General features: G+C 57.6%; 2 protein-coding genes across 28 annotated transcripts in view; both read right to left on the bottom strand.

Annotated features, from left to right (window-relative positions):
• The window catches only part of MAPK8IP3 (mitogen-activated protein kinase 8 interacting protein 3), a 44,581-nt gene extending 32,959 nt beyond the window's left edge, over positions 1-11,622 (bottom strand). For 5 of the 27 annotated variants that reach the window (XM_021086814.1, XM_021086806.1, XM_021086811.1 and 2 more), the window contains exon 1: positions 10,965-11,620. In XM_021086814.1, coding sequence (XP_020942473.1) covers positions 10,965-11,282 — 318 coding nt within the window. In that variant the 5' untranslated portion in view covers positions 11,283-11,620. Of the gene's footprint in view, positions 1-10,964 lie in introns of all 27 variants that reach the window. The other 22 variants (XM_003354659.4, XM_003124754.5, XM_005655138.3 and 19 more) reach the window with 9 other exon arrangements.
• JPT2 (Jupiter microtubule associated homolog 2) lies at positions 15,642-27,129 on the bottom strand. Its single transcript, NM_001048070.1, is given in 5 exon segments — positions 15,642-16,666; positions 17,479-17,527; positions 19,612-19,754; positions 21,877-22,025; positions 27,076-27,129. Coding segments are annotated over 5 exon segments (567 nt in total). The 5' UTR covers positions 27,120-27,129; the 3' UTR covers positions 15,642-16,484.

Raw genomic sequence — 27,454 nt, forward strand, 5'->3', positions numbered from 1 at the left:
TTAGGATAGCGGCCCGCCTTTCGGCCCCAGGCAACACGGGGCTTGAGCTGAGAGGGAGACCATCTGAGCCAGCCGTGCCCCCACCGATGCCCTCAAGGCCAAGGCGGTGAGTCAGCGAGCCCATGGCGCCTTTGGGGCTCCCAGGCCACCTGGTGTCCCAGTTCCAAGGGACAACGGGGCCGGGCATGTTCTGTCCTCAGTGCCACACCCTTGCTCCCCTAAGCCCTGGCAGATGGGGGCGTGAGCAACCACAGCCACGGCAGCAACTCCCCAGAGGAACCAAAAGCCCTAAGAGCCCCACGGGGCCCGCAGCCTCCGGGGGGGCTGGGCATGGGCACCAGGACACGGGTGGCCCTCCGTCGCCAACCATGGTGTGAGGCTCTGGGGCAAGAGCCAGTCCTCCGGTGTCAGCCTCAGACCAGGAGCAGCTTACAAGAAATCCTCCTTCCCCCCTCCTGAACCAGCCATGTCAACATCAGCACAGCAACTGCAGGCAACGGAAACACGAGCCAGCCACTTCACTGAAATGGAAAACGCAGTGTCTGTGTCAACATCACGGGAAGAGGGCGTTCCCGTGGTGGCTCAGCAGGTTAAGAATCCCACTCGCATCCGTGAGGATTGGGGTTCAGCCCCTGGCCCCGATCCGTGGGTCAAGGATCCGGCGTTGCCGTGAGCTGCGGTGTGGGTGGCAGACGCGGCTTGGATCCCACGTTGCTGTGGCTCTGACGTAGGCTGGCAGGTGCAGCTGTGACTGGACCCCTGGCCTGGGAACCTCCATTGGCCCCGGGGGAGGGGGCCCTAAAAAGCAAAAAAAAAAAAAAAATCCCAGGAATAAATCACGTGACAGGCCAGCGTCTGGCCAAGACCAGACAGATCCTTCACCGTGGCTTTTTATGAAGACGCGCTCAAGGCTAGACTCAGAGGAGGTGAGAATCGGCTACGCAAGCGAAGGGCAGCTCATGAGTACTTCGGGGGCTTTGCGGTTGGCGCTTCATGGATCAATGAGGAAAGGACGTTGCAATGCAGGCTCTCCCCCAGCACGACGGAGGGCAGCTCTGGGAGGCGGGGAGCTGTGTCCCCAGGGATTTCGGTTCAGTGGGGTAGTTCACGTCACCAAAAATCTGACAGAGGTTGTCGAGGAAGCAGAAAACGTGTTTCTTTACAGATCATTTTCTTCAAATTTAAGAGAATTGAGACCCTTCAGTGGTCACGGACAGGGTGAGTCAGGCCTGTAAAAAAAGACTTCCATGCAGATATATAATGGAGTATTACTCAGCCAGAAAAAAGAATGAGGAGTTCCCGTCGTGGCGCAGTGGTTAACGAATCCGACTAGGAACCATGACGTTGCGGGTTCGATCCCTGCGCTTGCTCAGTGGGTTAACGATCCGGGGTTGCCGTGAGCTTTGGTGTAGGTTGCAGACGCGGCTCGGATCCCGCGTTGCTGTGGCTCTGGTGTAGGCCGGTGGCTACAGCTCCAATTGGACCCCTAGGCTGGGAACCTCCATATGCCGCAGGAGCGGCCCAAGAAATAGCAAAAAGACAAAAAAAAAAAAAAAAAAAAAAAAGAATGAGATCTTGGCATGTGCAGCAACACGAATGGGTCTAGAGATTAACGTGCTAAGTGAAGTCAGTCCAAGAGAGAGAGAGAGATGAACATTATGTTACATCACTCACCTGTGGAATCTTAAAAACTGATACAAATGAACTTACGTGCAAAACAGAAACAGACTCACAGACTTTGAAACACTTGTGGCCACCACAGGGGACGGGCGGCGGGGGAGGCATGGATTTGGGTTTGGGAGGGAAAAGCTCTAAAACTGGGTTGTGATGACGGCTGTCCAACTATGAGCTGCAATGAAATTCACCGGGTTTTAAAAAAGAAGACTTCCAGCAGAAAGCCACATCGACCCTCTTCAATTTTTATTGGATTTCTCCAAGTGCGCGTACCCACCGCGAATGGAAACGGGAAGAAGGAAGTTTTAATGCTGAGCATCTGGGCCGAGTGGGTCTTCAGGGCCCCGGGCGAAAGGGTCAGAGTCTCCCACGGGCACACTCTGCACACAGACAGTGTGGCCGAGGCAGAGGGCAGATCTCAGAGACCTGCTACTTATGGGGGCACGTGGAGGCTCCTAGGCGCTGGGGGTCGAGTCGGAGCCGCAGCTGCCAGCCTCCACCACAGCCACAGCAACGCAGGATCCGAGCCACATCTTCGACTACACCACAGCTCATGGCAACACCGCAACCCCGGATCCTTAACCCACCAACCTGAGGCTACTGGAATGAGAGGCACAGTAAATTAGCACATGCGATCCAATCCTCCCTCCTCGAGGTCCTTCAGGCCAGGGTCAGGTGGAGGCAGTAATTCAGTCCGGCTTGGTTCGTCAGGAATGACCTCAACACGAACCAAAGATCTTGTTCTTTCGCATCATGGACTAGCGACTCCTTCCTAGGGGAGGCAGAGTGAATTTCCAAAAGAAAAACGCTTTTTCATCTCTTGGGCAGGCAGCGTGGGCACCTAGAGGGCAGCGCACAGGCGGCTGTGCCGGGGAGACACTCTCTCCTGGCGGCTGGCCCCGGTCGTGATCGGTGTCTGCCGGGAGCTCAGGGTGCTGACCTCAGCCTTCAGAGGCTCCCTCCCAGCTCGCACTCCATGTTCTGGGGCTGTGACCGTTGACATCCAAACGCAAGTATGGGGGTGGCAGAGAGGGGGACACCTCCACACTCAGGCTTCAGACACACTGAGACGTCAGGCCACCACAGGAATCCAAGAACCAGTCTGGATTCATAAAAAAAGCATCGACGGCATTGGTTTGGTTTGGTTTTGCTTTGGTCTTTTAGGGCCACACCCACGGCATATGGAGGTTCCCAGGCTGGGGTCAAATCAGAGCTGCAGCTGCCGGCCTACAGCACAGCCCCAGCCACACGGGATCCTTAGCCACATCTGCCACCTACGCCACAGCTCACAGCAATACCAGATCCTGAACCCACTGAGCGAGATCAGCGATCGAACCTGCATCCTCATGGCTACCGGTCAGGTTCTTAACCTACTGGGCCACAACAGCAACTCCAGCACTGGCTTCCTCCACAGTGGTTTTCAAGAATTGGTAAGACAGACAGGAAAAATTGTGTGTGTGTAAAAAGTCACATTTCAACATAGTATAGTTCACTTACATATTACCTGTTAAATATATATGTTAAATACGTATGCCATTTATTAAGTTGTTATGCAAGGTACACCACATGGTTTGAACAAGGGGAAATAAGAAAAAGGGAGACAAAGTGAAAACTCCAAACGGCCCGACCTGGGAAAGGTCACTCTCGAGAGGCCCGCCCCTCAGAAGGGGTCTCAGCCGCTGGCTGACCCCTCACTGTGTACCCGGCTCAGGCTCAGCTTCCCAGGGCGGACCGCGGGCCTTTGGCTGGGCAGACCCTTGGCCTTGGCCCCTCCATGGGGGTCCAGAGGAAGCAGGGCCACCCAGAGAACGTTAAGGGACGGCATCGCTCCGCACCTGCCCTTGTGGACAAGCCTCACCTACACTCCCTTTGGGGCCTCGCAGGTGCAGACTAGTGGACGGAGCAGGGATACGCTTGAGGACCCGCGGCAGGGCCCCGGCGCGGCTGGAGCAGCAGCGCACCGAAGGGCATGTGTGCTTAACGCACCCGCTCTGCTGCGTGGCAGAAATGAAGCCAACAGTGGACACGAGCCAGACGCCGACAAAATTAGCAAAGACAAGAGACTCTGAACTCCCCAAGCGCTGTCCCGCCACCCCCGCCGACAGGGGTGCCCTCCTGGGACCCTGCCTCTCCCGACCTCCGGGGCGCTCAGCAAACCAAGTGACAGATGGAGCGCCGCTCCCAGTGTCTGCGGAGACCTCACTCCCCACCCTGGGGACGGGGAGGCCCCCCACCCCCACCGCAAGGCCTGAGTGAAACGACAACCGCTGGGTGAGTCTCGAAGCAGCGGCCTGGGGAAAGAAGTAGAGGGAGACCCGAGGATTCCGTTTCCATAAAGTGAGGTCTAGGAAGTGCAAATCCCCCTGCAGAGGCAGCAAGCAGACCCGTGGTCCCCGAGGACACCTGGGGACGGAGAACGGGGGAGAGGGGCCGGACCACCGAGGGGCCCGAGGAAGCTTCGGGGACGGTGGAGATCCTCACTCTTGACTGTGGGGGTGGTTTTCCAGGTGTAGACGTGTCAAAACTCACCCAACTGCACCCTTCAAATAGCTACAATTTTCTGCACTGACCTCAATTGCATTGTCACAAAGAGCAGAAGAGAAAATGAAGCCCAGGGTCCAGGACTCAACCCTGTCCGTCGGCACCGGATGCTCACAAGGCCAGTGGACTTGTCACCAGACCTTCGCAGCTTTTCAAAGATCTCATCACCTCGCTGTAGTTTCCTAAAGAGCTGGAAGGCTTTTTTTTCTCATCTCACAGTCTTTTCTTTCTTTTTTTTTTTGCTTTTTAGGGCCGCACCTGTGGCACATGGAGGTTCCCAGCTAGGGGTCTAATTGGAACTACAGCTGCCAGCCTACATCAGAGCCACAGCAACTCGGGATTCGAGCTGCGTCTGCGACCTACACCATAGCTCACGGCAACGCCGGGTCCTTAACCCACTGAGCGAGGCCAGGGATCGAACCTGCAACCTCATGGTTCCCAGTTGGGTTTGTTTCCGCTGTGCCACGACGGGAACTCCTCACAGTATTTTCTTCTGTTCTCCTGCTTCAAACCCCTACACTGTGGGGTCCCCCGCTTTCTGGAACATGTTCACTGGAGGGAAAACACTCCACAGAGTAAGCATCTTGCCCAGTTGCCTGAGGCTACATAACAGGCGAGACACACCGCCCTCGGAGGTAAGTGGGGGTGCAGGGCCGTCTACGGGGCCGCGCTGCCCAGCACGGTGGCCCCAGCCACACGTGGCTCTTTCAATTTAATTACAATGAAATAAAAATAAAAACTCATCTCAGTCGCATGAGCCCCATGTGAATGAATACCGGTGGCTCCGTGTGGCCCTCGGCTACTGACTTGGACACAACCACCAAACAGAAATTTCCACCCTCCTATGGCGCTGTGTTGGACACGTGGCTGAAAACCCCAGAACAAGGTCTCGACCTCCAGGAGCCAGGCAGCTCAGTGGGGTGCGGAGGCAGCAGGAGCTCCCTCCTTTCTCGTCTGCACGCACAGCCCAGCACCTCCCTGGGATGTGTGTTGGGGAGAGAAGCGGCAGCCTGGGGACCCTGGGTGGCAGGGACTCAAGACCCAGCATCTGAATGTCAAAGGGACAGGCGTGAGGAGCCAGGCATGGTGGGACCAGCGCGTGGTCTGGGCAGAGCTCGGGGAGGGGGCCTGGGGAGCGGCCAGCCCTGAGCAAGGCGCTCCCCTGCGGGGAGAGTGCCCCGCTCTGTCCCTGTCTCTCCCCTTTACAGCCCTGCCCCGCAGCCTCCTCATCTGCACGCGTGGCAGCAGGTCCCCCATCGGCACGCCTGCCTCGGGAAGGCCTGCAGCGTCACCTGGTGTCTGGGATGTTTCGCCGAAGGAGGGAGCGAAGGAGCCGGGGCGGAAGATGGGATCTGCCCCTGGGCCAGGCCACGCCAGGGGCAGCGGGGCTGGCACGGAGAGAAGGCGGCGGGGGGACCCGTGTGACGGGGTGGCAGGAACCAGGATGGGGCAAAAGACGTTCAAAGAAACATCAGGCCCAAAGAATGGCCTGCACTGGGTGAGTGACTGGCCCTGGGGGGCGATGAGGGCGACCACCCCTCCTGCCCGCAGTTGCCCGCTCTGCCCGGCATCCTCCCGCCCTCAGATAAGCGCCAGCCTGAGCAAAGGGACCCCGTGCCCAGCTCCCACCCCGCCTCCTGTGGCAAAAGCCACGCTGCGGGACCCTCTGCAGTAACTGGCCTGTGAGGCCAGGGCTGTCCAGGTTGTGGGGGCCCCTCGGGACGGAGGCGGGAGCCCTCGGGTCTCGCCGAGTGGAGTGGGTGGGGCGGCCGTGTGCAGAACCCGGCTGGCCCCAGGGAGTCTGGGAGTGATGTCCCGTGAATTCGTTTCACGGTTTTCTAGAACTTATTCGGAAATAGAAAAACATTTGTAAAGATTTTAAATTTAATTTAGAAACTCTAGTTTTGGGAGCGCTAACTCGTCCTGGTCCCTGCCCCGGGCCTAGCTGCCCGCACAGGGCCGTAGCGGCCGGGCCGGGGCCTCGAGCCCCCGGCCACAGCAGGCTCCTGCCCAGCAGGCTGGCCCTGGTGGCAGTGCCGCTCTGCTCTCCTGGGCCTGTTTGTCTCCATCTTCAGGGAGATTTCCCTTGGATTCCTGTTGACGTGGGTAGAGCAACAATGGCCCGATATTTAGAGGCAACCACGAAAGGCAGCTCTAAGCACCAAACCTTACCGGCTTCATCTAAAAACAGTTCATGACTGGAGTTCCCTTTGCGGCTCAGTGGTTAGTGAACCTGACTAGGATCCACGAAGATGCGGGTTCGATCCCTGGCCTCGCTCAGTGAGTTAAGGATCCCGTTTGGATCCCGACTCAGCTTGGATACGGCATTGCTGTGGCTGTGGTGTAGGCCTGTGGCTACAGCTCCAATTTGACTCCTATCCTGGGAACTTCCATATGCTGTGGGTGCAGCCCTGAAACAACAACAACAACAACAACAAAAAAAAAAAAAAAGAGAGAGCGAGCACGAGAGTAGAAGAGAAAGTCCTTGGGACACCTGATTCATGGCTCTACCGTCCCCACGCTCCACTGGTACCTGCCGTCCTGCCACCGGTTTGGTTTTACAGGCCTTTCAGGGAATTCCTCATTTTTGCTTCAGCAAGTCTGAGTTGACTTTCTGTCACTCATTTACCCGAACAGCCTGGGCAACGGAGGGACTGAGGGCTTGAAGAAATGCAACGTGCATGCATATCCCCTTTGCTCAAATGTCACCTTCCTCTGCATGACAACAGTGACCGAGTGTGTGCTCATGTGCCCAGGGAAGGTAAATGACCGGCTTTTTTTGGCCGCCCCGCGGCACATGGAGACTCCGCACCTGGGATCGGATCCAAGCTGAGCTGCCACCTAGGCCGCAAGTGCGGCAATGCCAGATCCTTAACCCACTGTGCCGGGCCGGGGATCGAACCTGCATCCCAGGGCTCCCAAGATGCCGCCAATCCCAGGGCACTACAGCAGGAACTCCGGTAAACGACACACCTTCATCAGAGCCACTGCAGGTGTGCTTTAGTTCACGTAAGAAATTGCCAAGAGAGGTGGGATGCAAAGAGCATTATTCAGCTAAGAAAGAGAATGTAGGCTTGGATTGTGGCGCGTCCCACAGAGCAACACTTTGGCCACTCTTTTGTGAAAACAGCGGGGAATGTAAAACATCTTCTGTGAAAATCCAGATGATGCTAATAACTTTGTTCAAAGTGACTGCGTCCCCTGCCTTGGTTTTCTGTACCCGGCTGTGGACAGGAGGAAAGGAGGCTGTCGGTCCCGGCGGATGCAGTCAGCGGCAATCCCAACGACCCCGAAGTCCAGCTTCTCAAAATCTCAAAAAACAACGTCAAACAAAACAAACACCCTTGACGTGACAGCGTGGCTGGAGAAGAAACCCCACACCTTGTTCATGAGGTGATGAATGTACTACTTGTAATACGGGCAACAGGAAAAAAACCCTCGGGATTCAATATATTAACTCCTTCACGAAAAGAAAGCAAAACGACCATTGCCCCAGAGGAGAATCACGGCTTCTGCGCCCCCCAGTTTTGTCCTGTCCAAACATTCCTTTATGAAAGACGTCACTTTTGCACAAGTAGGAAAAATAAAACCCAGCCAGGCTGGGGTAAGGGACCTCCGCCCAATGTTCCGGGGTGACCTAGAGGGGAAAAGCATCTGTAGGAGAACGGACATGTGGGTCTGTGGGACTGAATCGCTTTGCTGTAGAGCAGAAATCATCCCCACACTGCAAATCAACTAGACTTCAATAAACCTTCACAAGAAAAAAAAAAAAGAAGAACGAAACAGTTTGGGGTAAAACTTTCCCGCAGAGGTGTCTTTATGCAGACCAGATGCTGAAGCATCAGAAATATCCATGCACACGTCTCCCAACGGCACGTCTGCCTGAGTTGCTCGTGACGCGTGGGGGGCGTTACTGGTAGTTTCTTTAGGACTAAAATCATTTTAGGGCAATGACGGCTACTAAACTCCCGGCCTGTCCCTCGGTGCCAGTGGGCAGCATTGCCCAGGGGTGTCCACTGCCCCCCCCGCTGTCCTGGTCAAATGCCATTTCCAACCTTTTCTCACAGGAAAGACCTCGGTGGGTATTAAACCCTTTGTATCAGATACACAGATGCATCATCTCGAGCGTCTCCGTAGAGGTTTTCGAAGCCAGCAATACATCCATTCAGCTCTGCAAGGCTGAGCGGCCCTCTCCTGTCTGCTCCGGCAACACCCGCAACATCGGTGGCAGAGATGCCAAGCTCCTGCCCTCTGAGCTGCCCCTGGAGCTCTCTCCCCTGACTTGGCCAAATCCGCCCTGCCGCACTTCTCCAGGCAAACGGCGGCCAAGGACAGACTTGGCACTTGAGATGAAAGCAACTGCCACGTCTGGTAACCCCCTCGCCTTCCGGAGGCACCGATACAGCCAGACAAGGGGAGACTGGTCACAGGGCGTGCGGCCCCAAGGGCAAGGCTGACACTCGAGGGGCGTCTGCAGACCCTGGGCCTCCGCCCGGGGCCCCACCATCTCCAGCTCCTGTCTCATGAGAGGGCCCCCTCGGGACCAGAACACAGGCACCAGCCTCTCGCTGAGCCTATCGCGGGCGTGCCGCAGGGGCAGGGGTGCTTGCTCTGCTCCCGGCTCTTCTTTAGCCTGCAGCTTGCGCGCACTCAGAGGCTGCAGGCGGTTCGGGTTACGGCCTCTGAAAACGCCTTCCCAAGCAGACCGGCCAGGGCGCCAGGAGCCACTGCCAGGCCAGGCCGTTCTGCCCCTGTGTCTGGAAAAGCACCCCCCCCCCGCCCCCGACCGGTCTCTTCCACGGAACAGGAGAGGGGCGTCTGCTGGACGCGGAAAGTGAGCCAGGATGCCGACCCGGTGGCGGGACTCGGCCACACGGGAGGTCTCTCTAAGGGCACCGTTAGTGTCACATCACAGCCTCTGGCCGGCCTGCCAAACCGGGTCCGCTCCGGGGCTCGCGGCTCCGCCTCTCTCAACAGCGGAGGCAGGGAGCCAGTCTCCTCCAGACTGCTCAGCTCTCAGGCCCCGGGTGCGACCGGGCGGCCAGGGGCCCACTCGGCTGGGGCTGCCCCTGGACTGCACGGAGCAGAGCGCGGCCTCGCCCACCCAGAGCTGAGGGTGAAGTCGGAAGGTGAGGGTTCTCAGCCTTAAGGCCGTCCATCCTTCTCCCCGGACTTCCTTCCAGGCCACTATACGGACCACACGGGCACGGGACGCAGGAAACCCTCCTGAAACCCACCGTGAGGCATCAGATGGCTGCTGAGGACAGGCCAAAATGGGCGGCACTGCCCGGGGGGAGGGGAGGGGAGCCCGGCGCGTCAGGCTTCTGACCGCCCACAGCGGCATCATGGAAGAGCTCACGCCAGGGGTCAGGCCACACTGGGTCCCCGCCTGGTCCTTCCGGGGCATGTGACCTGGGACCCCTCCCCCCCCCCCCCCCCCCCCCCCCCCGGCGCCCCCTGTTCTTTCCCCAGGAAATGCCTAGGGCCACCGTGAACTCCGAAATCCTACAAGCTTGGGCATCCCCTTCAGTTGTGAGCCCCAGCAGGCAACCGTCCTTTGACAGATGCACAAAACCCAAGAGCCAGTGGGTCCCCGGAAGCAAGAATGACACAAGACAACGTTCACGCACACACACACTTAAACCAAACCAGGCCACCCACTGCTTGGGCTCGAGAAAAAGTCGAAACACTGGAACAATCCACTTCAATACTCAAGTCAAGAAGGTGTTGACCCAAATTAATTACAGGGGAATTTAGCACATGTAGTAAGAAACTTCCTATTCCTCAATGGAAAAGCATCACCCAATGACGGGTGGCACAGAATGTCAGGGCTCAGAGATCATCTAGGGCGAGTGACTACAGGACGGACGGAAATGCAAAATCCGGGGCAGAGAGGCGCCGTGGACAAGGTCACAGAGGCAAAAAGCAGGGACGAGAGCCCACATCCCCGGACCCGCCTAGGTCTGGCATAGAGCGTGAAATGACGGTGAATGAATGAAGGTAAGTGGGGTTCCTTACAATGCGTGTGGTTCTTCTAAGTGGCTCACAAAGACATGACGTCCAATTTAGGAAGATAGAATATCTAGGACAGAATACACTCTTTCCAAATTCTCCTTTTAACTCCTCGGAAGCCACAGTGCAATTTCTCAGCCTTTTCACAGAAGCTAACAACCTCCCCAAGGGAGGGCAACGCAGGGGAAAGAAACCACCTCCATAAACTTGAGGTCTTTCACCAGGTGCCAGCGAGGCTTTGGTTCTGTGTTCATATCCATCCTTAAACTCGCCCGGGTCACAGACCTTCAAAACACCGGCCCAGAGACAAGGCACAGATCTGACAACGGACAGCCTCTGGCTGCAGAACCGTAAGATCAGAAACCTCCTTTTTCTCGGAGACTTTAAAACGGCAGCAACCTGGAGTCTAGGAAACGTTTGCGAAACACACACACAAAAGCAAAAAGACCTGGCGTTTGGGATGAGAGGTGGGTAAGGATGGGACACTGGGGCCTGAGACCCTTCGCGCTGCAAGCTCTCCCCCGTGACGCCAGGTGGTTTAGGGGTCAGGGCTCCTGGCTGGAGCAGCGGGCCGGGAGGAAGGGGGAGCCAGGGCTCAGCCCCTGGGCCCGGCGGGGGGGGTGCCCCGGGGGGCTTGGCTGGGTGGGCGGGGCGGGAGTCGGGCCCCGCCAGGGCGGGGGCTGAGGGCGGGGCCCACGGGCGGGGCGAGGGTCCCCCGCGCGGCCCGGCCCACGCACCTCTTCGGCCTGCTTGCGCAGAGCCTTCTCCCGCTCGTACTGGGTGAGCAGCTGTTCGTTGTCCTCGCGCAGTAGCTCCAGCTCCACCTCGTGCTCCTGGTTCTCGCTGAGCACGGAGTCCAGGTTCTCGAGCACGTTGACCACGAGCGGCATAAGCTCTTTGACCACCTCCTCGTCATAGCAGTGGATGAGGCGCTCGAACTCGCGGTAGATGGAGCCCGCCAGGCCCGACACCCGCTCCGACATCACCGAGCCGGAGCAGTAGTCATCCTGGTACACGACCACGCCGCCGCCCTCGTCCATCTGGATCTCCATCATCGCGGCCACCGCCGCCGCCAGCGCGGCCTGCTGTCCGCCGGCGCGTTCGCCCGCCCCGGCTGCCCGTGAGTCCGCAGGCCGCAGCCCGTCGCCTCCGCCGCAGCCGCTGTTGCCTCAGGGCTCAGCCGCTGCCGCCGCCGATGCTGATGCTGCGCCCGTCACTCAGCAGCCGGAAGTCCCGCCGCCCGGAAGTCCCGCCCTCCAGACAGCGAGGGCGGTGCCCGCCCGTCCCGCCGGCGCCCCGCCGCTAGGGGTCGCAGGTGCCCTGACGTAGGAGGAAGTCCGTCTCCGGCCGGAAGCTGGGCAGGGAACGCTTCCGGCAGGCTTGTCAGAGCCGCTGTCGGTCAGCTCCCGCGACGCTGACGGCGTAGATTTTTACCAGGGGCCGCGCGTCCGCGCAGTGTGCACAAATGCTTCCGTACGGCCTGGACTTGGGCGAGCATCCGCGTGCCCCCTCCCCCCGCCCCGAGGGAAGGGCCATTATCTTTGGGCGCCTGTCCCCTCCCTCCTGAGGTGTCCAGGATGCTGACCTGGCTGTCCTCTGACTTGCCTTTGCAGCGTCACCGCAGTACGCACGCCTACACGGTAGGTGTTCAGAGCTCTCTGCCCTTCACTTGTCCCCTCTGGGGTTCCAGTCTCATCCTAAGATCCAGCAACAAACGCTCATTTACTCCACTTCGGTGTCTTGATTTTGTGTAACTTATGCAGATTTCAGTTTCATTTCACCAATGCGTCATCTAACCCACACACTGAGTTCATTTCGATAGATATATATTTTTGTTTGGCCACACCCTCAGCGTGTGGAAGTCGCCAGGTCAGGGATAAAACCTGCACCACAGCAGTGACCGTGCCCAATCCTCAACCTGCTGTGCCACCACAGGACTCCATCTACCATTTCACTTTTTTTTTTTTCTTCATTTTTGGCCGCCCCATGGCATGTGGAGTTCCTGGGCCAGGTATCAGATCCAAGAGGCAGTCGAGACCTAAGCCACAGCTATGGCAACACCGAATCCTTAACCCACTGGCCAGGGATGGAACCTGCGTCCCAGCACTCCTGACTCCACCAATCCTGTGATGCCCCAGCAGGAACTCTTCTGTGGTTACATGTTAACTTCCACTTGTCCTATTTGATTTTCCTTAGACTCTACCAGATTTTTTTGTTGGTTTGTGATTAGGGCAGCACCCGCGGCATACGGAGGTTCCCAGGCCAGGGGTCCAATTGGAGGTACAGCTACCACCCTACACCACAGCTACAGCCACACCAGATCCAAGCCGCATCTATAACCTACACCACTGCTCACAGCAACGCTGGATCCTTAACCCACTGAGCAAGGCCAGGGTTTGAACCTGCATCCTTGTGGATCCTAGTGGGATGCGTTAGCGCTGCACCACGACGAAAACGCCTGTACTCTGCCAGTTCCCATAGGCCCTTATTTCTCCCACTTTTAGCCACCTGATTTGCATTTCCTTTCAGTGAGGTCTGAGGACACCATGAACCTAAGACTGACACTTTCAGCCTTGGCAGCCACACAGATGGCATGAATCCTGATCAAGAGCCCACTGGTGACAGCCTAGCAGCTGCCTTCCACCTGGTGTGGTGCTTCAAAGGGAGCTCAACCAGACCAGCCGGGTCCTGACCCGACTGCTGGAACCAGTGAACGTCCCTGCAGGTGACGCCCTCACACTTCCTCAGTTCTCCCCTTGCTCTGTGATGCTCACACACCCCCACCAGGAAATGGTCTGGGGTTTCAGACGCGCATTCAGACTGCTTGGGTTCTGACACAGCCTAAAATCACTACCAACCTATGAGGAATGTTGTGGAGATGGAGAGGGGCTTGGTACCATCTTTAGCAAATAGCATGCAGGAGTTATCGCCGGGGCTCAGCTTTAAGGACCTGACATCTCTGAGGATGCAGGTTCAATCCCTGGCCCCCTTCAGTGGGTTAAGGAGCTGGTGGGTTAAGGAGCTCTGACCTGACCCCCCCAGCCCAGAAACATCCATATACCACAGGTGCGACTATGAACAGGCAAAAAAAAAACAAAAAACAAAACAAAAACAAAAACAAAAACAAAAAACAAAACAAAAACACGCAGTAAATATTATAGACTTTAGTTTTACTTACTGATTTTTAAATTCCGGCATCCCAGCTGTGGCACAGTGGGTTAAGGATCTGGCATTGCTGTAGCTGTGACACAGGTTCAGTCCTGGCCTGGGAACTTCCACACGCCATGGGTGTGGCCCGCGACCCCAAACCAAAGGAGCCAGCGTATTGCTGGACAAAGCACAGGACCCGAAGGGGGAGCCACCTCAGTCCTTTCAGACTCTGCCACTGCCTGGCCACAGAGGACACAACTGTGCTAGTGCCCAGCCCAATTCTCAGAACACACTCTACGCTCAGAACGCTGCAGATGAAAGTGAAGACAGTGTGAGGTCACTTGAGAAGCACCCTCCTGGTAGCTGCCCCGATGCAGCGGGCAGGATGGCACGAAGCCTCCTCGAGGGGTCTCTCCAGCCGGGCGGCCCTGAATCCCCAGGCAGATTCTAATAGTGCAGCACTTCACACACTGTAAGGCCTGTCCCTCAGAGGCCAGGTCCTCAGGAAAGAGTGGCGCTAAGAGAAGCATCCCCACCTTCTCCAAAGAGAAACTGACAAGATCACGGCCACACCCTCTCTCATTCTCTTTCAAGCTAAGTCTTTGGTTTTCAAATGAAAAACCTTTACATCCAGAAACTTTGAGAAGATTAACTTGGGTATCTTTTGGCTAAATGGGGGGGAAAAAAAAAAAATGGGCAAACCCCTTCAACCAGTGAAACGCTCTAAGGGAAGCAGAGGCCAGGCCCTCCGCACACGGGACAGGGGGAGCAGGAGCGTGCGCGCGACCACCAGGCAAAGACGGAGTGCGTGACGCTGAGTTTAATGCAACAGCTGCAGCACCCCTGCCTTGTAAAAACAACAGAACGCTCCTCGGTGACACTGCGACATGAGCACACGTTTGTTTTGATACAGCTCTGCAAAAAAGTTGGCACCAGATGCACATAAGCTTTAAGGCTTAATAAATACAGTCATGTCTCCATGCAGCTTGGGGGTGAGAACAGGATGTATGAGTCTTCAAAAGGCAGGCAGCCCCCAGTGAACAGCATTCCCCAAACACAAAAGGCCTCCCCCCATCAGGCTCCAAGGAGCAAAAACTGTCCTGCTCCTCCCAGTGCCTCCGCGGCCCCAGGGAGGGAGAGGAGGCGGGACCATGTGGATAAAAGCAAGGCAACGAGGTCAGTGCCGCCCAGAGGCTCTGCTGCGGTGTCCTCCCCAGGCCCTCCATCCCGACCCGGGCCCCAGACGTCCCTGCCAGTGGACAGACCTAGAGAGCTCTTCCCCCATGTGGCGGCCAGGGAGGCCGAGCCCGAAGGCCCAGGGGCAGCACCTGTCAGGGTCTCCTTGGAGAGCCAACCTGGAATCCACATATCACTTTCCTGTCTATTGGAAGTAAGCCAGAGCTATAAACGCCTGTCCACTTCCACCGCTGGAACATCTCATTGTCAGTTAAATTAGTACATTTGAGCTTAAAAGCTAACCACCATTCATGACATTTTTTTAATGGGGAGAAACCGTTCTGAATTCCAGACTTCTTTACAAATAAGCATTTAAAGAATGGAGACAGGAGGTATTTGAGTCACACAGAGTGCTTCTTGGCTCCTAAGTCAGCAGGGCAACTGGAAGTGAGTCTGTCTTTGGTTGGCGGAGTGCCGTGTAGACCCCTGGGGTGCTGGTGGAAGAAGTGGAGCTCGGCAGGTGGCTCCTGCAGGCACTTGAGTGTCCAGGCCACTGGGAGTGGAACCGAATCTTGATAATGAGGATTGTTCTGGCACCTGTTAGCTCTGGAGGCAGCAAGAGCCCCACCGCCCAGACCTCCCCGTTGCCTGCTGGCCCCTCAGGAGAGAAGCAGAGGACTTGATGCCGCAGCCCGTGAGAGGCACAGGGGGGAGAAGTGTCACCTGACAGATCAAAGGTTATCTCCGCGGGCAAGCGTCGCGAGAGGGGCTCGTGACCACCTTGCTGCCAAACTACCGAACCTCCAGGCCTAAGGTCTCCAGGCCTCATCAGAAACTGTACGGCCAGAGTTTCTGCAAAGCCGTATCGTGGGTGCTAAGACACCTCCTTTCCCCTGTGCTGGACGTGAGTGGTGGGCTTGTGTCTAGAAAGATGTCACACACAGACCGGCGTCCATAGTCACTTATGTAAAGCTGCTGCTTCAGAACAGCTCTGTGGACGTGAGCCAGGAATTCAGCCCGAAGAACCCAAGGTTCTCAAGGGTTGAATTCAAACCCAAGAACCCAAGGTTCTTGAGGATCTCTCTTTCCTACTGTCAACAGGACTATAAAAAAGACAGAGCAAGGATAATCCCGTTACCTGGACGTATGTCAGTGGCTTAAAGGCCTGCTGAGCTGAGCGGCCTTGCAGACAAGCAGTGGGGCTGGTGGGGGAGCGTCCGCAGTAGTGGTGGGGAGCAAGGGCCTAGGCCCAAGGCCGATGCGAAAGAAGGGGACAATTCACAGGCAAAACCGCCTGGAAAGAGTCCGAAACTAGTCTCTGATGGATGACAGGTGGTGATTCCCAGGTAAGACGTGGCCAGGGTTTGACATGGCAACGAGGGGCTCCTTGGAAGACCCGGCTACGGAATCTTTCCATCAAGCCTAAGACCGAGAACGGCGCTCCGGTGTTCTGCCCACAGCCACGGAGGAAAAGCAATCAGGGTATTTCAGGAACATGTGTGGAACTCAAGAGAGAAACTGAGTTCCTGGGAGTGGAGGCCGTGGGCCCGGAGGTCGCAGCCCGGGGATCCGAGGGTCTCCACAGAGACCCCCGCGCGAGGGGGTCCACATTGGCCCCTCCGTCCCGCAGGAACCCACCAGGGTTTCCTTTTCCCCCCAGAGGCTCTAACTGCTACTCTGTCAGCGACACCTGGACGCCCAATGAGCCAACATACCAAAGACGAGAAGACCCCGCTCCCCGGGCCACCAGAGGGGCCTCTCCCACGGGCGCCGCGACCCCGGGCACCTGGAAGGCCAAGGCCTCAGGACGGCTGTGGGGCCAGGCCGCGGGCTCCCCCAGACCCGCTCCCCACCCCGCTTCTCTGGGCTGAAAGAAACTCTATCTAAACTATCTCCCGGGCTTGTCTGGCGGTGAGGGATGCGGCGGTGCCTCAGTAGAAGGAGATGCTGGACTTGCCCCCAGGTGGGTTCAGGACTTTGTTGTGAGAGCGCGGCCGCGGGCCCAGCCTGGGCTCGTGGCTGTCCAGCGGGGGCGCGGGCTCCTGGGCACAGGCCGCCTCCCTCGGGCCGCCTTGCTCGCCGGGCTCCTGTCTGGGCGAGGCGCTCGCTGCGGCTGGGGGACAAAGACAGCACGGCCTCCTGTCAGAGGTCCCGCCTGCCCCAGGCTGGGACCCTAAACCTGCTGAAGGGACCCCTGGAAGACGCCCCCCAGGCCCCCCACTCCAGTCTTCCACCTCCAGGTGAGTGTGGGCAAGGGGCACCGACAGGGAGGCCCGGCAAGGGGGCACAAGGAGGGCCCACCGTCAGCTCAGGGCAGCGGGGCACGGGTGCGCCCAGCCCTGAGGCCCCGCTCCCCGCAAGGCCGCCTCTTCAGCTAGCGCTGCTCCACTGCCTGAAGTCACGAGCTCATCGAAGGTTCTGGACCCCTGCCCTTTACTACACAAGGTCAGCTTCTAGCAGAGGACACCTTGGCCTGAGGCCTCGGCTGACCAGCAATGACAGGAGGTGCAGAAAAACCAGCTGGAAAGTTGGCACCAAAAATAAATGAGCCCTGGAGTTCCCTTTGTGGCTCAGTGGAAACGGATCTGACTAGGATCCATGAGGTTGCGGGTTCAATCCCTGGCTTCGCTCAGTGGGTTAAGGATCTGGCGTTGCCGTGAGCTGTGGTGGAGGCCGGTGGCTACCGCTCCAATTCAACCCCTACCTAGCCTGGGAACCTCCATGTGCTGCGGGTGTGGCCCTGAAAAGACAAAAAATAAATAAAAAAAAAATAACTGAGCCCATTTCCCCAGCCTTGGAACGAGAAAGCCTATTAGGATAACGGCAACATTGCTGGTTTTGGGCAGCTGGCTGGGGACGGGCACGGGGCGGGCATGGAGCAGGGGATGGCAGGAGCACCGGGGAAGGGAGGGAAGAGCAGCTCACCTTTGAGGTCCGGGGCGGGCTCCTCCCCCTCACGCAGGAGCACGTGGTCCTGCAAGAAGGCAAAGCCGGGTCAGTGCGCGGCTCAGACACCTCCCACCTCCATCGGGGGACAATGGGAAAGGCAGGGAGGACCTGGGTATCTCCTGAACTTTGCAAAGTGCTTCTATTTGGGCCATTTTAACCACAAACGAAAAAGAAAGAGCAGCCCCGTGAGCCAGCCCCCTGGTGACCTGCTCTGCAGCAAGGGTGGTGACAGCTCACCTCCCTTGCGGCCTCGGCTGCACAGCTCCCCCGGCGTCCCCCACCCCCAGTGGGGCTGGTTCACAGTGAATCCCAGGTGTTTCCTTTATCCATGGATATTTCAGAATGTGGCTCTTTCGAATGTTCTGAGAAGACCTCTCACAACTGCGAAGACTGGTAACCCCTTAACTATTTAACACGCAGTCGCGTGTCAGTCCCACACACGTCCTCCCGGCTCATCCGTGCTGCCCCAGGGCCAGCCCGTCCTGCTCATCCCTTCATCTGCTGATGGACATCTGGCTTGTTGCCACCTTCTGGCGACTGCAAATAATGCTCTCGAAACAGGCGCCCGAGCATCTGAGCTCTTGTCTTCACAGAGTCCGGGTGGAGACCTAACAGGGAAACTGCTGATCACACGGCGAAGGCCGGGTTCAGATGCTTGAGAAAGGGCTAAGCTGTTTCCCACAGAGGGTGCAACGCTTTAGTGGGCAGGGGTCCGATTCTCCACATCTGCACCACTTGTTTTCCGTTCTTTATTTTTCAGTTTTTTTGCTTTTTATGGCCACACCTGCAGCACGTGGAAGTTCCCAGGCTGGGGGGTCCGATCACACTGCCGGCCTACGCCACAGCCATGGCAATGTGGGATCCGAGCTGCGTCTGAGACCTACGCCACAGCTCACGGCAACACCAGATCCTTAACCCACTGAGTAGGGCCAGGGATGGAACCTGCATCTTCGCGGATACTAGTTGGGTTCATTACCACTGAGCCACAGCGGGAACTCCCGATAGTATCTTTTGATGCACAAGTTTTTAGTTTTAATGAAGTTCAATTTATTTAAATCTTGTTGCCTGTTTCTGGTGTCACATTTAAGAAAACCCTGCCAAATCCAAGATTATGAAGATGTGTCCCTACATGTTATTTTTTGGCCACACCTGCAACATGCAGAAGCTCCCTGGCCAGGAACGGAAGCCGCACTACGGCCATGACCAGAGCTACAGCAGTGACAACACTGGGTCCTTAACCGGCTGAGCCATCAGGGAACTCCTTGTCACTTTTTTTGAGATAATTGGAGTCTCCCTGCACTGACAGCAGGGTGGCTTCCTCTACTCTCCCTGTGACTGAATCGCTGTGGGGTCAGCTGACACGAGGGCGGGTCGGATTCGGGTAGGGTGTTTGCTGGGAATTCCCAGGCGGTGCAGGACGGGCTTCACCACGAGGTCCGTGGGCTCTGGACTGTCTCTGCCTGTGTGGTGTCAGCAGCCACTGACGACCCCTGCCTAGATCTGACATCACGACAAGTTTGCAAGGTAGTGATATCTGAAATCTCTATTCCTCTTCACTTACGGGCTGGAACGCTTGTGTAAAAGGAACTCTTCACCCAACACCCGTTATCCCAGGAACCCTTTACTCAGGAAACCCTGCCTGAGCGTCTGATCCTGTGAGCACTTGCAGAGAGAGTCTCTGGCATTTGCCAAAAGTGACGGATTAGATTTTTTCAAGTATCACCAGGAACACTTAACTTCTACACATTTGGTGAATTTTAATCTGATGCAGTTACTGTGCTCGCAGCCTGAGGGCCACTGAAACAGGGAAATGTTTGTGAGGGGACCGCCCTGTTCCGAGCTCAGTGTTCAAATGCCCTCAGCAGCCCAGCTGCTGGATCAGGCCCTGCGGGCTTCGCCTCGGACTCCAGTCATCGCTGCCTGGCACGCGAGTCTCCGATGACTCAGGGAGCTGCGAGGGCCCCTGGCTGACGACTGCAGCCAGGAAGAACGTCACCCATCTGACCTCTTGCTAAGAATGCACGGTACCTGCCTCGGAGCCTCTGGGAGAGCACGTGGCTCATTGCCGGCCCCTGACTGTTGCGTCTGCTGGCCGAGGGCGGTGCGTACCTTGGGCTTGTTTGGGTGTGCCAGGGGCGAGGCAGCAGTGACCGGGGACCCAAAGATGTCACTGGTCTTCCCGCCAGGGGGGTTCAGACGCTGTCGAGTCTGCACAGGCATTGATTCGTCAAAGATACCACTTCCTTTGCCCCCTGCAGAAACAGGATGGTGAGCAAGGCCAAGGCCGCCCAGCCCGCCCCCCACTCAGACGCAGCCCCTCTTGTGGGACACACTGGCGCCTGGCTGAGCCCAGCAGCCTGGGTGAGGCACCTGCGTGTCCCTTGCGTCACGTGCTCACATTTTCTGGAAACCACAGACTTACTAGTTCTGTTACAGTTTTACCATGTATACAACCGACCCTAAACAGCACAGCTCTGTTTTTGAACTTTATAAAAAATAACCACACTGCATGTCTATTAGTCAGCATTTTACCTAAAAGATGAATTCAGGGGAGGAGAGTTCCCGTTGTGGCAGGGTGGAAATGAATCCGACTAGTCTTGATGAGGACATGGGTTCTCTCCCTGGTCAGAGACCTGGCGTGGCTGTGACTGTGGCAGAGGCCTGCAGCTGCAGCTCCTATTCAACCCCTAGCCTGGAAACCGCCGTATGTCTCAGATGCGGCCCTGAAAGCAAAAAAAAAATGAATTCAGCTTTGAAGGTGGAAAAGACGCTCAATTCAGTGAAGAAATACAAACTGAAATATCCTTTTTAAAGAATCAAAATCACAAAAAGACAAGAAGCTGGCGGCCGACGTGGGGAGCAAGCCCTGCTGACATCACAGAGAACGTGCGGAGGCCGAGCCCAAGTGTCTGTGATGGACCCGGCGAGTCTATTTCAGGAAATCGACCCCAACCAGTACAGGAGGCCAGCTGGGAGCACGGGCGCCCGAGTCAGGAAGAGCCGCACCCCAAGGCTATGTTTGCCACCACCAAGCTGTGGGCTCAGCATGCAGAGCCCCCCCCACTCGGCACACTGCCCGGCAAACACACGACCACCCACGAGCATCGCCCATGGCTCTCAGAGCCGGGCTAAACACCAGAGCAGACAGGAGACCACCCCCAACCAGCCGGGTTAGCTTTCCACATGGGCGGGCAGGGGCGTCCCTCTCGGTCTCCGTCCCGCCCGACCTTTCTCTTGCAGTGTTACTGCATTTTAAAGGATCCGTCAGTTAGACGGAGCTCCTGGGTGATGCCAGGAGGCAGGGCGGGGATTCTAGCGTTTGTTAAATGCTCTCCGACCATCAGGCCGACCGCAGCAGGACAGAAAAGCAGGACAGGCCCACGAGAAGCAGAGGCCTCTCCTCCGTGTCCCGTGACCGCTGCTTGTGGCCGTGCACAACTTGGGGCTTCTCACTCGGTCCAGAGGGGCCCAAGGGAGGCAGGGGACACGGGAGTGAGAGGGACGGGCAGAGGAGCGCCGCCACAGACGTGCAGAGCACCGGGCCAGGGCCAAGGCCACCGCGCATCCACCTCCCAGCGCCCTGGACTCGAGTCTGTCTGGCACGGGCGTTGCTGGCACGAAGGCCGTAGGGCTGGGGTCCCGCGTGCGCAGGCTGGATGGACGAGCTGCTTCGTGGTGAAAAGCACCTGCTCCTCTCCTGTAACCCAATCCCAAGTCGGCACCGCCGCCACTCCCCCCACCAAACTAAACACTTGCTTTTGAGGCCTCTCCTTCCAGTCGTTGCTCTACGTTTGTCAAGAAAATGATCTGTCCCCAGAATTGGGGGGCCGGGCTTCCCACCTCTCATTCTGCTTGGTTTCCCTGCTTGTGTTTAAAGTCCTGACTCTCACATCTTTAAGGATGGAAGCAACCTCGCATCCCCTGACCCCGTGGACACAGACAGGGGAAGGTGGGTACGTATGGGGGCTGTGCAGACGCCTGCCAGACGGAGCTGTGCTCGTGAGAATCCTAATCTACCGATAATCTGATTAAAAGAATGTGAAGGGCACAATTTACATGCAATTTCAAGAATCTCCAGAGTCTGGGGGACAACGTAGGAGCCTCCCTGGTGGGAAGTAAAACCCCATCTGCCTCTGTGTCCCCAGTGTCTGAACACGGCCAGCACCAGGTGCCAGACGAGGAGGGAGCCACTGTCAGGACACAAAGGACAAGTCGGGATAAAGTCCCTTCTTCTAGAGCTCGGAGAGTGGGGATAACCTGCAAAGGAAAACCTGCGAAAGGATCAAGATAAAGAGAGAGATTTTATCAAAAGAGCAGCATCAACAAGAACAGGCAGAGACGAAGGATCGGTTGCTCGGAGAGGCCCATACATACCAGGGGGATTGGTCCTTTTAGGTACATTCTGAGGCTCTTCAGTTGGTCCAAAAATGTTAGATGCCATCCTATTGGGCCTGCTTGAAGGGACAGCTTCTTCTGGACTTCCAAACAGACTGCTTGAGTCTCCTCTCGGGGGCTTCATGGCCCTGCAAGCAGAGAAAGCGAGTGACTGACAGCAACCTGGGTGCCATGTCCAGGGGCTCCGGCACAGCAGGCCAGGGCAGAGGCCTGGGGAGAAGCCCCACACCCACACTGCCCTGTTTCCAGAAACGTTTTCCTCGCGTACCTCGGTTACCCCAGGGGGAGTTCCTGCTGTGGCTCAGTGAGTTAAGAACCTGACTAGTATGCACCATCATGCAGGTTTAATCCCTGGCCTCACTCAGTGGGTGCAGAATCTGGCGTTGCCATGAGCTTTGGCGCAGGCTGCAGATGCAGCTCAGATCCCTCGCCGCTGTCGCTGTGGCATGGGCTGGTAGCTGCAGCTCTACTCCACCCCTAGGCTGGCAACTTCCATAGGCCACAGGTGTGGCTCTAAAAAGAAAAAAAAGAAAAGGGAAAAAAAAAAAAAAAAAAAAACCCAACCTTCCAGAGATGTGCATATCTCAGATTATTCCTGTGACCTGTCGTTAGTAAAATTAGTTTGCCTAAAATAGGCAAACTGAGCCAGTTCAGCAGCATTTAACTCATTTTATTTGGCACGTTGCGTGTGGACGCTCACACGGGCTACGTGTTTACACACGCCTGCTCCTGCTCCGGGACCTCACACCGCGACCCTCTAGGGCGCCGATGACTGAGATCAAGAGACATCACACGGGGGCCACACAACAAGTAGCAGAACCAGGACTCAAGCCCAGGCAGTCTGGGTGCAGAGCCCAGAACACCCCAACACCTCTCTTAAAATGCTCCAAAAACAAAGAGGCAGCGTGCCGCTTACGCACAGACCAAGCCTGACCCAGAGAGCTGGGTCTTTGGAAGGGCAGCCGCTGGCCACGGAGGCCAGTGAGCACCTGGATGGGGGGTTCTGGGCCCTGAGGTGTGGAACTGTAGGCCACGCCCCAGATCGAGAAGATTCCAGCACAAAGAAGAAAAGGCAAAATACCTCTTGAATCGTATCTCTGACGCTGATCTCATGGTCTTGCATTTACTAAGGTGAATAACATCTATTAAACATAATTTCTCCTGATTCTCCCCCGCCCCGGCTGCCGTGAGGCCTATATGCCAGGGACCGAATCCAACATTCCAACAGAGAGTGTCACCCCCACTAACCCACGTGAGCGCTGGGAATTCACACCAGGCCTGAGGCCGGGTATGCCCAACAAAACACGAGAAGGAGCAGAACCCACCGGCTAGACCACTGTCCATTTAGATCAACGTGGGTGCCCTGGTGTCAGCCCCAGACGTGCGGGGTTCCACGAGGGGGAGAGAATCGCCCATGGAGCACAGGGGAACGCCCGCTCGGCCGCCCAACCCAGAGAAGCCGCCGCACGTGGGCATCTGCCACGCCCACCCTGGAGGTCTCCGAGCGGGCGCTTCAGAAGGGGAAGAATGGACCCTGAGCCCCTCTGTACTGTTTTGCCCCGACAACCCCCGAGCACCCGTCCACCTCAGCAGGGCGGGGACACAGTGCATTCACGTGCCTTTTCTCAAAACACCAGGTATTTTTTCATCAGGGCCGCACCCGCGGCACATGTGGGTTCCCAGGCTAGGGGTCGAATCGGCCACGGCCACGGCCCACGGAGCTGCAACTGCGCCTCAGCCTCCTGCCACACCAGGGCCTTAAGCACCTTAAGGATTGACCCTGCACCTTCACGGACACGAGTCAGGTTCTTAACCCACTGAGCAACCACGGGACCTCCTAGATATTTTAACGTATTTCAGAGCAGGTTTGAAGGCTGCGTGGCCCTGCTCTCTTACCAGTCCGAGGCAAGAGGCCCGTCTGTGACCCCGGACACTGAGAGACGATACCGCAGAGCTGGGCACGGGGAAGCCGCGCGGACCCCGACCACGGCGCCGTCACACAAACAGCCGCGTGACGCGCTCCGTCCTCGCGAGAGCTGAACCCTCACGTCGCGTGGTTTTGGGAAGAAACCTCTGCTTCCCCGAGAAGGGCACCAGCGAGGCCTCACGGCCGCCCACGCGCCAGGGACCCTGGATGCCGCCCGCCTCCCCGACACGCGAGCAATGGCACGGCCCCAGCCCCGCGCCGCTGGTTCTCGGCCTGACTCCGTGCAGGGCCAGCAGGCCTGGGTCCGCGTGGCCCCCTCTCTGCAAGAAGGGGTGGGGAGTGCCAGCCGCAGAGCTGAACAGAGTCAATGCCAAGTCCCGGGCTGGCAGGACCGAACCTTCCTATGCTTCTGACTTGCTTGAAACAAAGCTTTTCTCTCAGACTCGGGGACAGGCGCGCCTTGACCCCGAGCTCTCCAGGACGCTCCTCGCACATGCCGGGGTCCGAGACCCTCCCGGGCCTCTCCCTTTACTGCACCTCCAACTTGAAGGCCCCTGGGCACCCACCCTGGCAGGCCTGCCCCGGACCCGAGGGCGGGAAGGCGGATGCATCCTCGGCCTGGAGACGCTCCATGCCTGCCGGGGAAGCCAAAGCTGCGGGAGGCGGTTTCGGTGCTCCCTGTGCGTGAAGCCGCAGAGGCACCGAGGCTCACGGAAACTCCAAAGACCTCTAAGGTTCAAGTGGAGTTTGTGGTCTCTGCAAGGAAAGAGCACAGTCTGGGTACAGGAGGCGGCAGGAATTTCAAACGCTCAAACGTTAATTTTGGGTGGTGGAAATAAATGATGACTGTGTATTTCTCTGAGCTTTGTTTTACTTCACTTTGGACAGAAAGGAAGAAAAGGGACACCCAATGGAGTTCCCGTCATGGCGCAGTGGTTAACGAATCCGACTAGGAACCATGAGGTTGCGGGTTCGGTCCCTGCCCTTGCTCAGTGGGTTAACGATCCGGCGTTGCCGTGAGCTGTGGTGTAGGTTGCAGACGCGGCTCGGATCCCGCGTTGCTGTGGCTCTGGCGTAGGCCGGTGGCTACAGCTCCTATTCAACCCCTAGCCTGGGAACCTCCATATGCCGCAGGAGCAGCCCAAAGAAATAGCAAAAAGACAAAAAAAAAAAAAAAAAAGGGACACCCAAGAAGGCTCCAGCAGAGATCTTGGCACCCAGGGGCCAGGCTTCCTGGGAGGGGCCATGGGGTGGGCCGAGAGGCACAGCCCTGCAGTGGTCAAGCAAATCCACAGGCTGCTCCAAGAGGGTCTCATCGGACTAAAAGTCAAATAGACTTTTCACTAAAGACAGAAGCTGCAACAGGGGTGCAGGGTGGCCTTTACTAGGCTCCCTAATTACAAGAGGGGGATGGGATGACCTCACGACGTGGGTGCCTCTCAACCAGTGTCTCCTTCTGCAGCACCTCTTCAGTACAATCCAACAATGTGCATCCACAAGAGAAGCTAAGGGGCAGGGGACAAGAAAAGCCAGACACGACTCAAGGGGACGATGGCACTGGCTGAGAATGCAACATCGACGCTCGGGGGGGGGGGCACACTCACGACCCGCCCCCCTAACGGCTTACCCCCCTTTTCCAGAAAAGCTCTGGGGGAACAGTCAGGTTTGGAGAGAAGCAGCAAAAGAAATGTGGATCAAATTCTTTACAAACATGCACCTTACAGTTTAAAAGAAGGACCTTAGATCACCGATGATGGCCAAAGCTAAATGCTTTTATAGTGCAACATCCTTTAACACCAGCTAATTAATCCTTCCCCGAGAAAACCAAATCAGGGCTTTAAGAGGAAAACCTGGCCTAGTAATCCTGCAGCAGCACCGGTTCCTTTCACAGCTAAGGGAACTGCGAATCTCACAAGGCCTGTCCATTGAGTCCTTTAAGATGGCCGTCAAAACACAAAGCTCCCTTCGGATCCCAGGCAGAAGCTTCCAATTAAGATGGGTTTTCCTTCTCCAACACGCTCCAAGAATTTTCTCCTTTTCCTCTCCAAAACTAATGCCGCAAAGAAGTGTGGGTGTTACTGCAGAGCTCCAGCTCGGCAACTATCTTGTGCAACCTCCACCAGCATTACTGGGCCCATTCCCTAACCGGACCAGTGTGTGCTGGGCAGCCGGTGCCAGGCTGTGTAAACAAAGAGGAACTTTGAGGGACACAGCTGAGAAAGTGCTGGAAACAGCCCTTGCCCAGCTGGTGGGGGCGGGGACAGGACAGTGGTTTGCAGGCACCAGGAACTCATTCATCCCCAGGAACTCATTCATCGCGAAGGCTCCGGGATAAACTTCTGGCCCAGGTCAGCGTAGGTGGGGGCATCCGTGATTAATAATCACTGTTCCGTGGATTGATGACCGCTGGGTTAGGACTGTGAGAACTGACCCAACTCCCTCAAGTTTACAGGGGTTTTAGCAGTTGAAACAACCCTCTTATTCTCTGTAGTATTTACCTCCGCCCTCTTCTACTTTTATCGGGTGGCTGAGCCCCAGAAGAGGCTCACAATGAAGATGACTCTTGGGCACCTGAACCAGCTCCATTCCCGCTGGCTCCTCAAGCCGCGGGACCCCTCCTCGCCAGCTCTGTGCGGCTCCCAACACCCAATGATTGACTAGTTAAAAGCGGAGAAGGTGTGCTGCCCAACACTGTAATCCAACTGTAATTTTTAAAAAGGGGGCTGCTGTATGTTCCCGAGTGTTTCAACCCCGTTGCACCTCTGCTATCACTTGCTGTCCTGTTTCCTTCTCAGGACACTGGGGAGCAGCGCCTGGTTCCCCCCGAGTCGCGGGACTGCGGGAGGGGAGGGCTCCAGGACTGGGGAGGGGAGGGCCCGAACCCCGGGCTGCGGAACTGCTGAGGGCTCCCAGGACCGGACCTTGCCCCGAGGCGGGCCCACACGAGCACCCGGCGAAAGCGTGTCGGCCGCAGCGTCGCACGGGCTCCCGTAGCGCAGCCACGTCCGCCCATCCGCAGCAGACGCTCCGCCAGCGTCGCCGGCGCGCTGGCCATTGAAGAGACACGTGCTGGGATCCGACGGGCAGGGAGGCGCACCTCTGGCCTCCCGTCCCGCGGGCGCGCCCACCTCCCCGACCTGGCAGCGGAGCCCGGGGCTCCGTGAGCTCACCGCGGCCGCCCCCACGGCGCCCGCGCCCACCCCCCCCACCACGCGGCCGTGGCCTTAGCGGTGGCCGCGCCCGCGCCGCACCTGGAGCCAGCCCGGCCACCCTCGGTCTCCGGCACCCGGAACATGTCGCCCGCCATTCGGCACCTCCCGCCCGCCGCGCCGTCCTTCCCGTCCGGCCCCGCGCGGCCTGAAGCCCCCCTCCATTGGGCGCCGCCGACGCCAATCACAACGCCGCAGCCTATCACAGCACCGGGCCCCGCCTCACGAGACTGAGGCGAGGAGAAGATCGCACCGCGCTTGCAGCCGATTGGTGAAAGCAGATGCCGCTCACAGCGCCGGGCCCCGCCATTGGGCAACTGGCCAACAAGGGATGGTCCGTCCGCGCCTCCTGAGGTGGGCGGGGTCGGGCACCATCCCCGCACCTGGTCGGTGCCCCTTCTTCCAGGCGCGGCCTCCCGCT

Source organism: Sus scrofa, chromosome 3 (assembly GCF_000003025.6).
Source record: "Sus scrofa isolate TJ Tabasco breed Duroc chromosome 3, Sscrofa11.1, whole genome shotgun sequence".
Lineage (NCBI taxonomy): Eukaryota > Metazoa > Chordata > Mammalia > Artiodactyla > Suidae > Sus > Sus scrofa.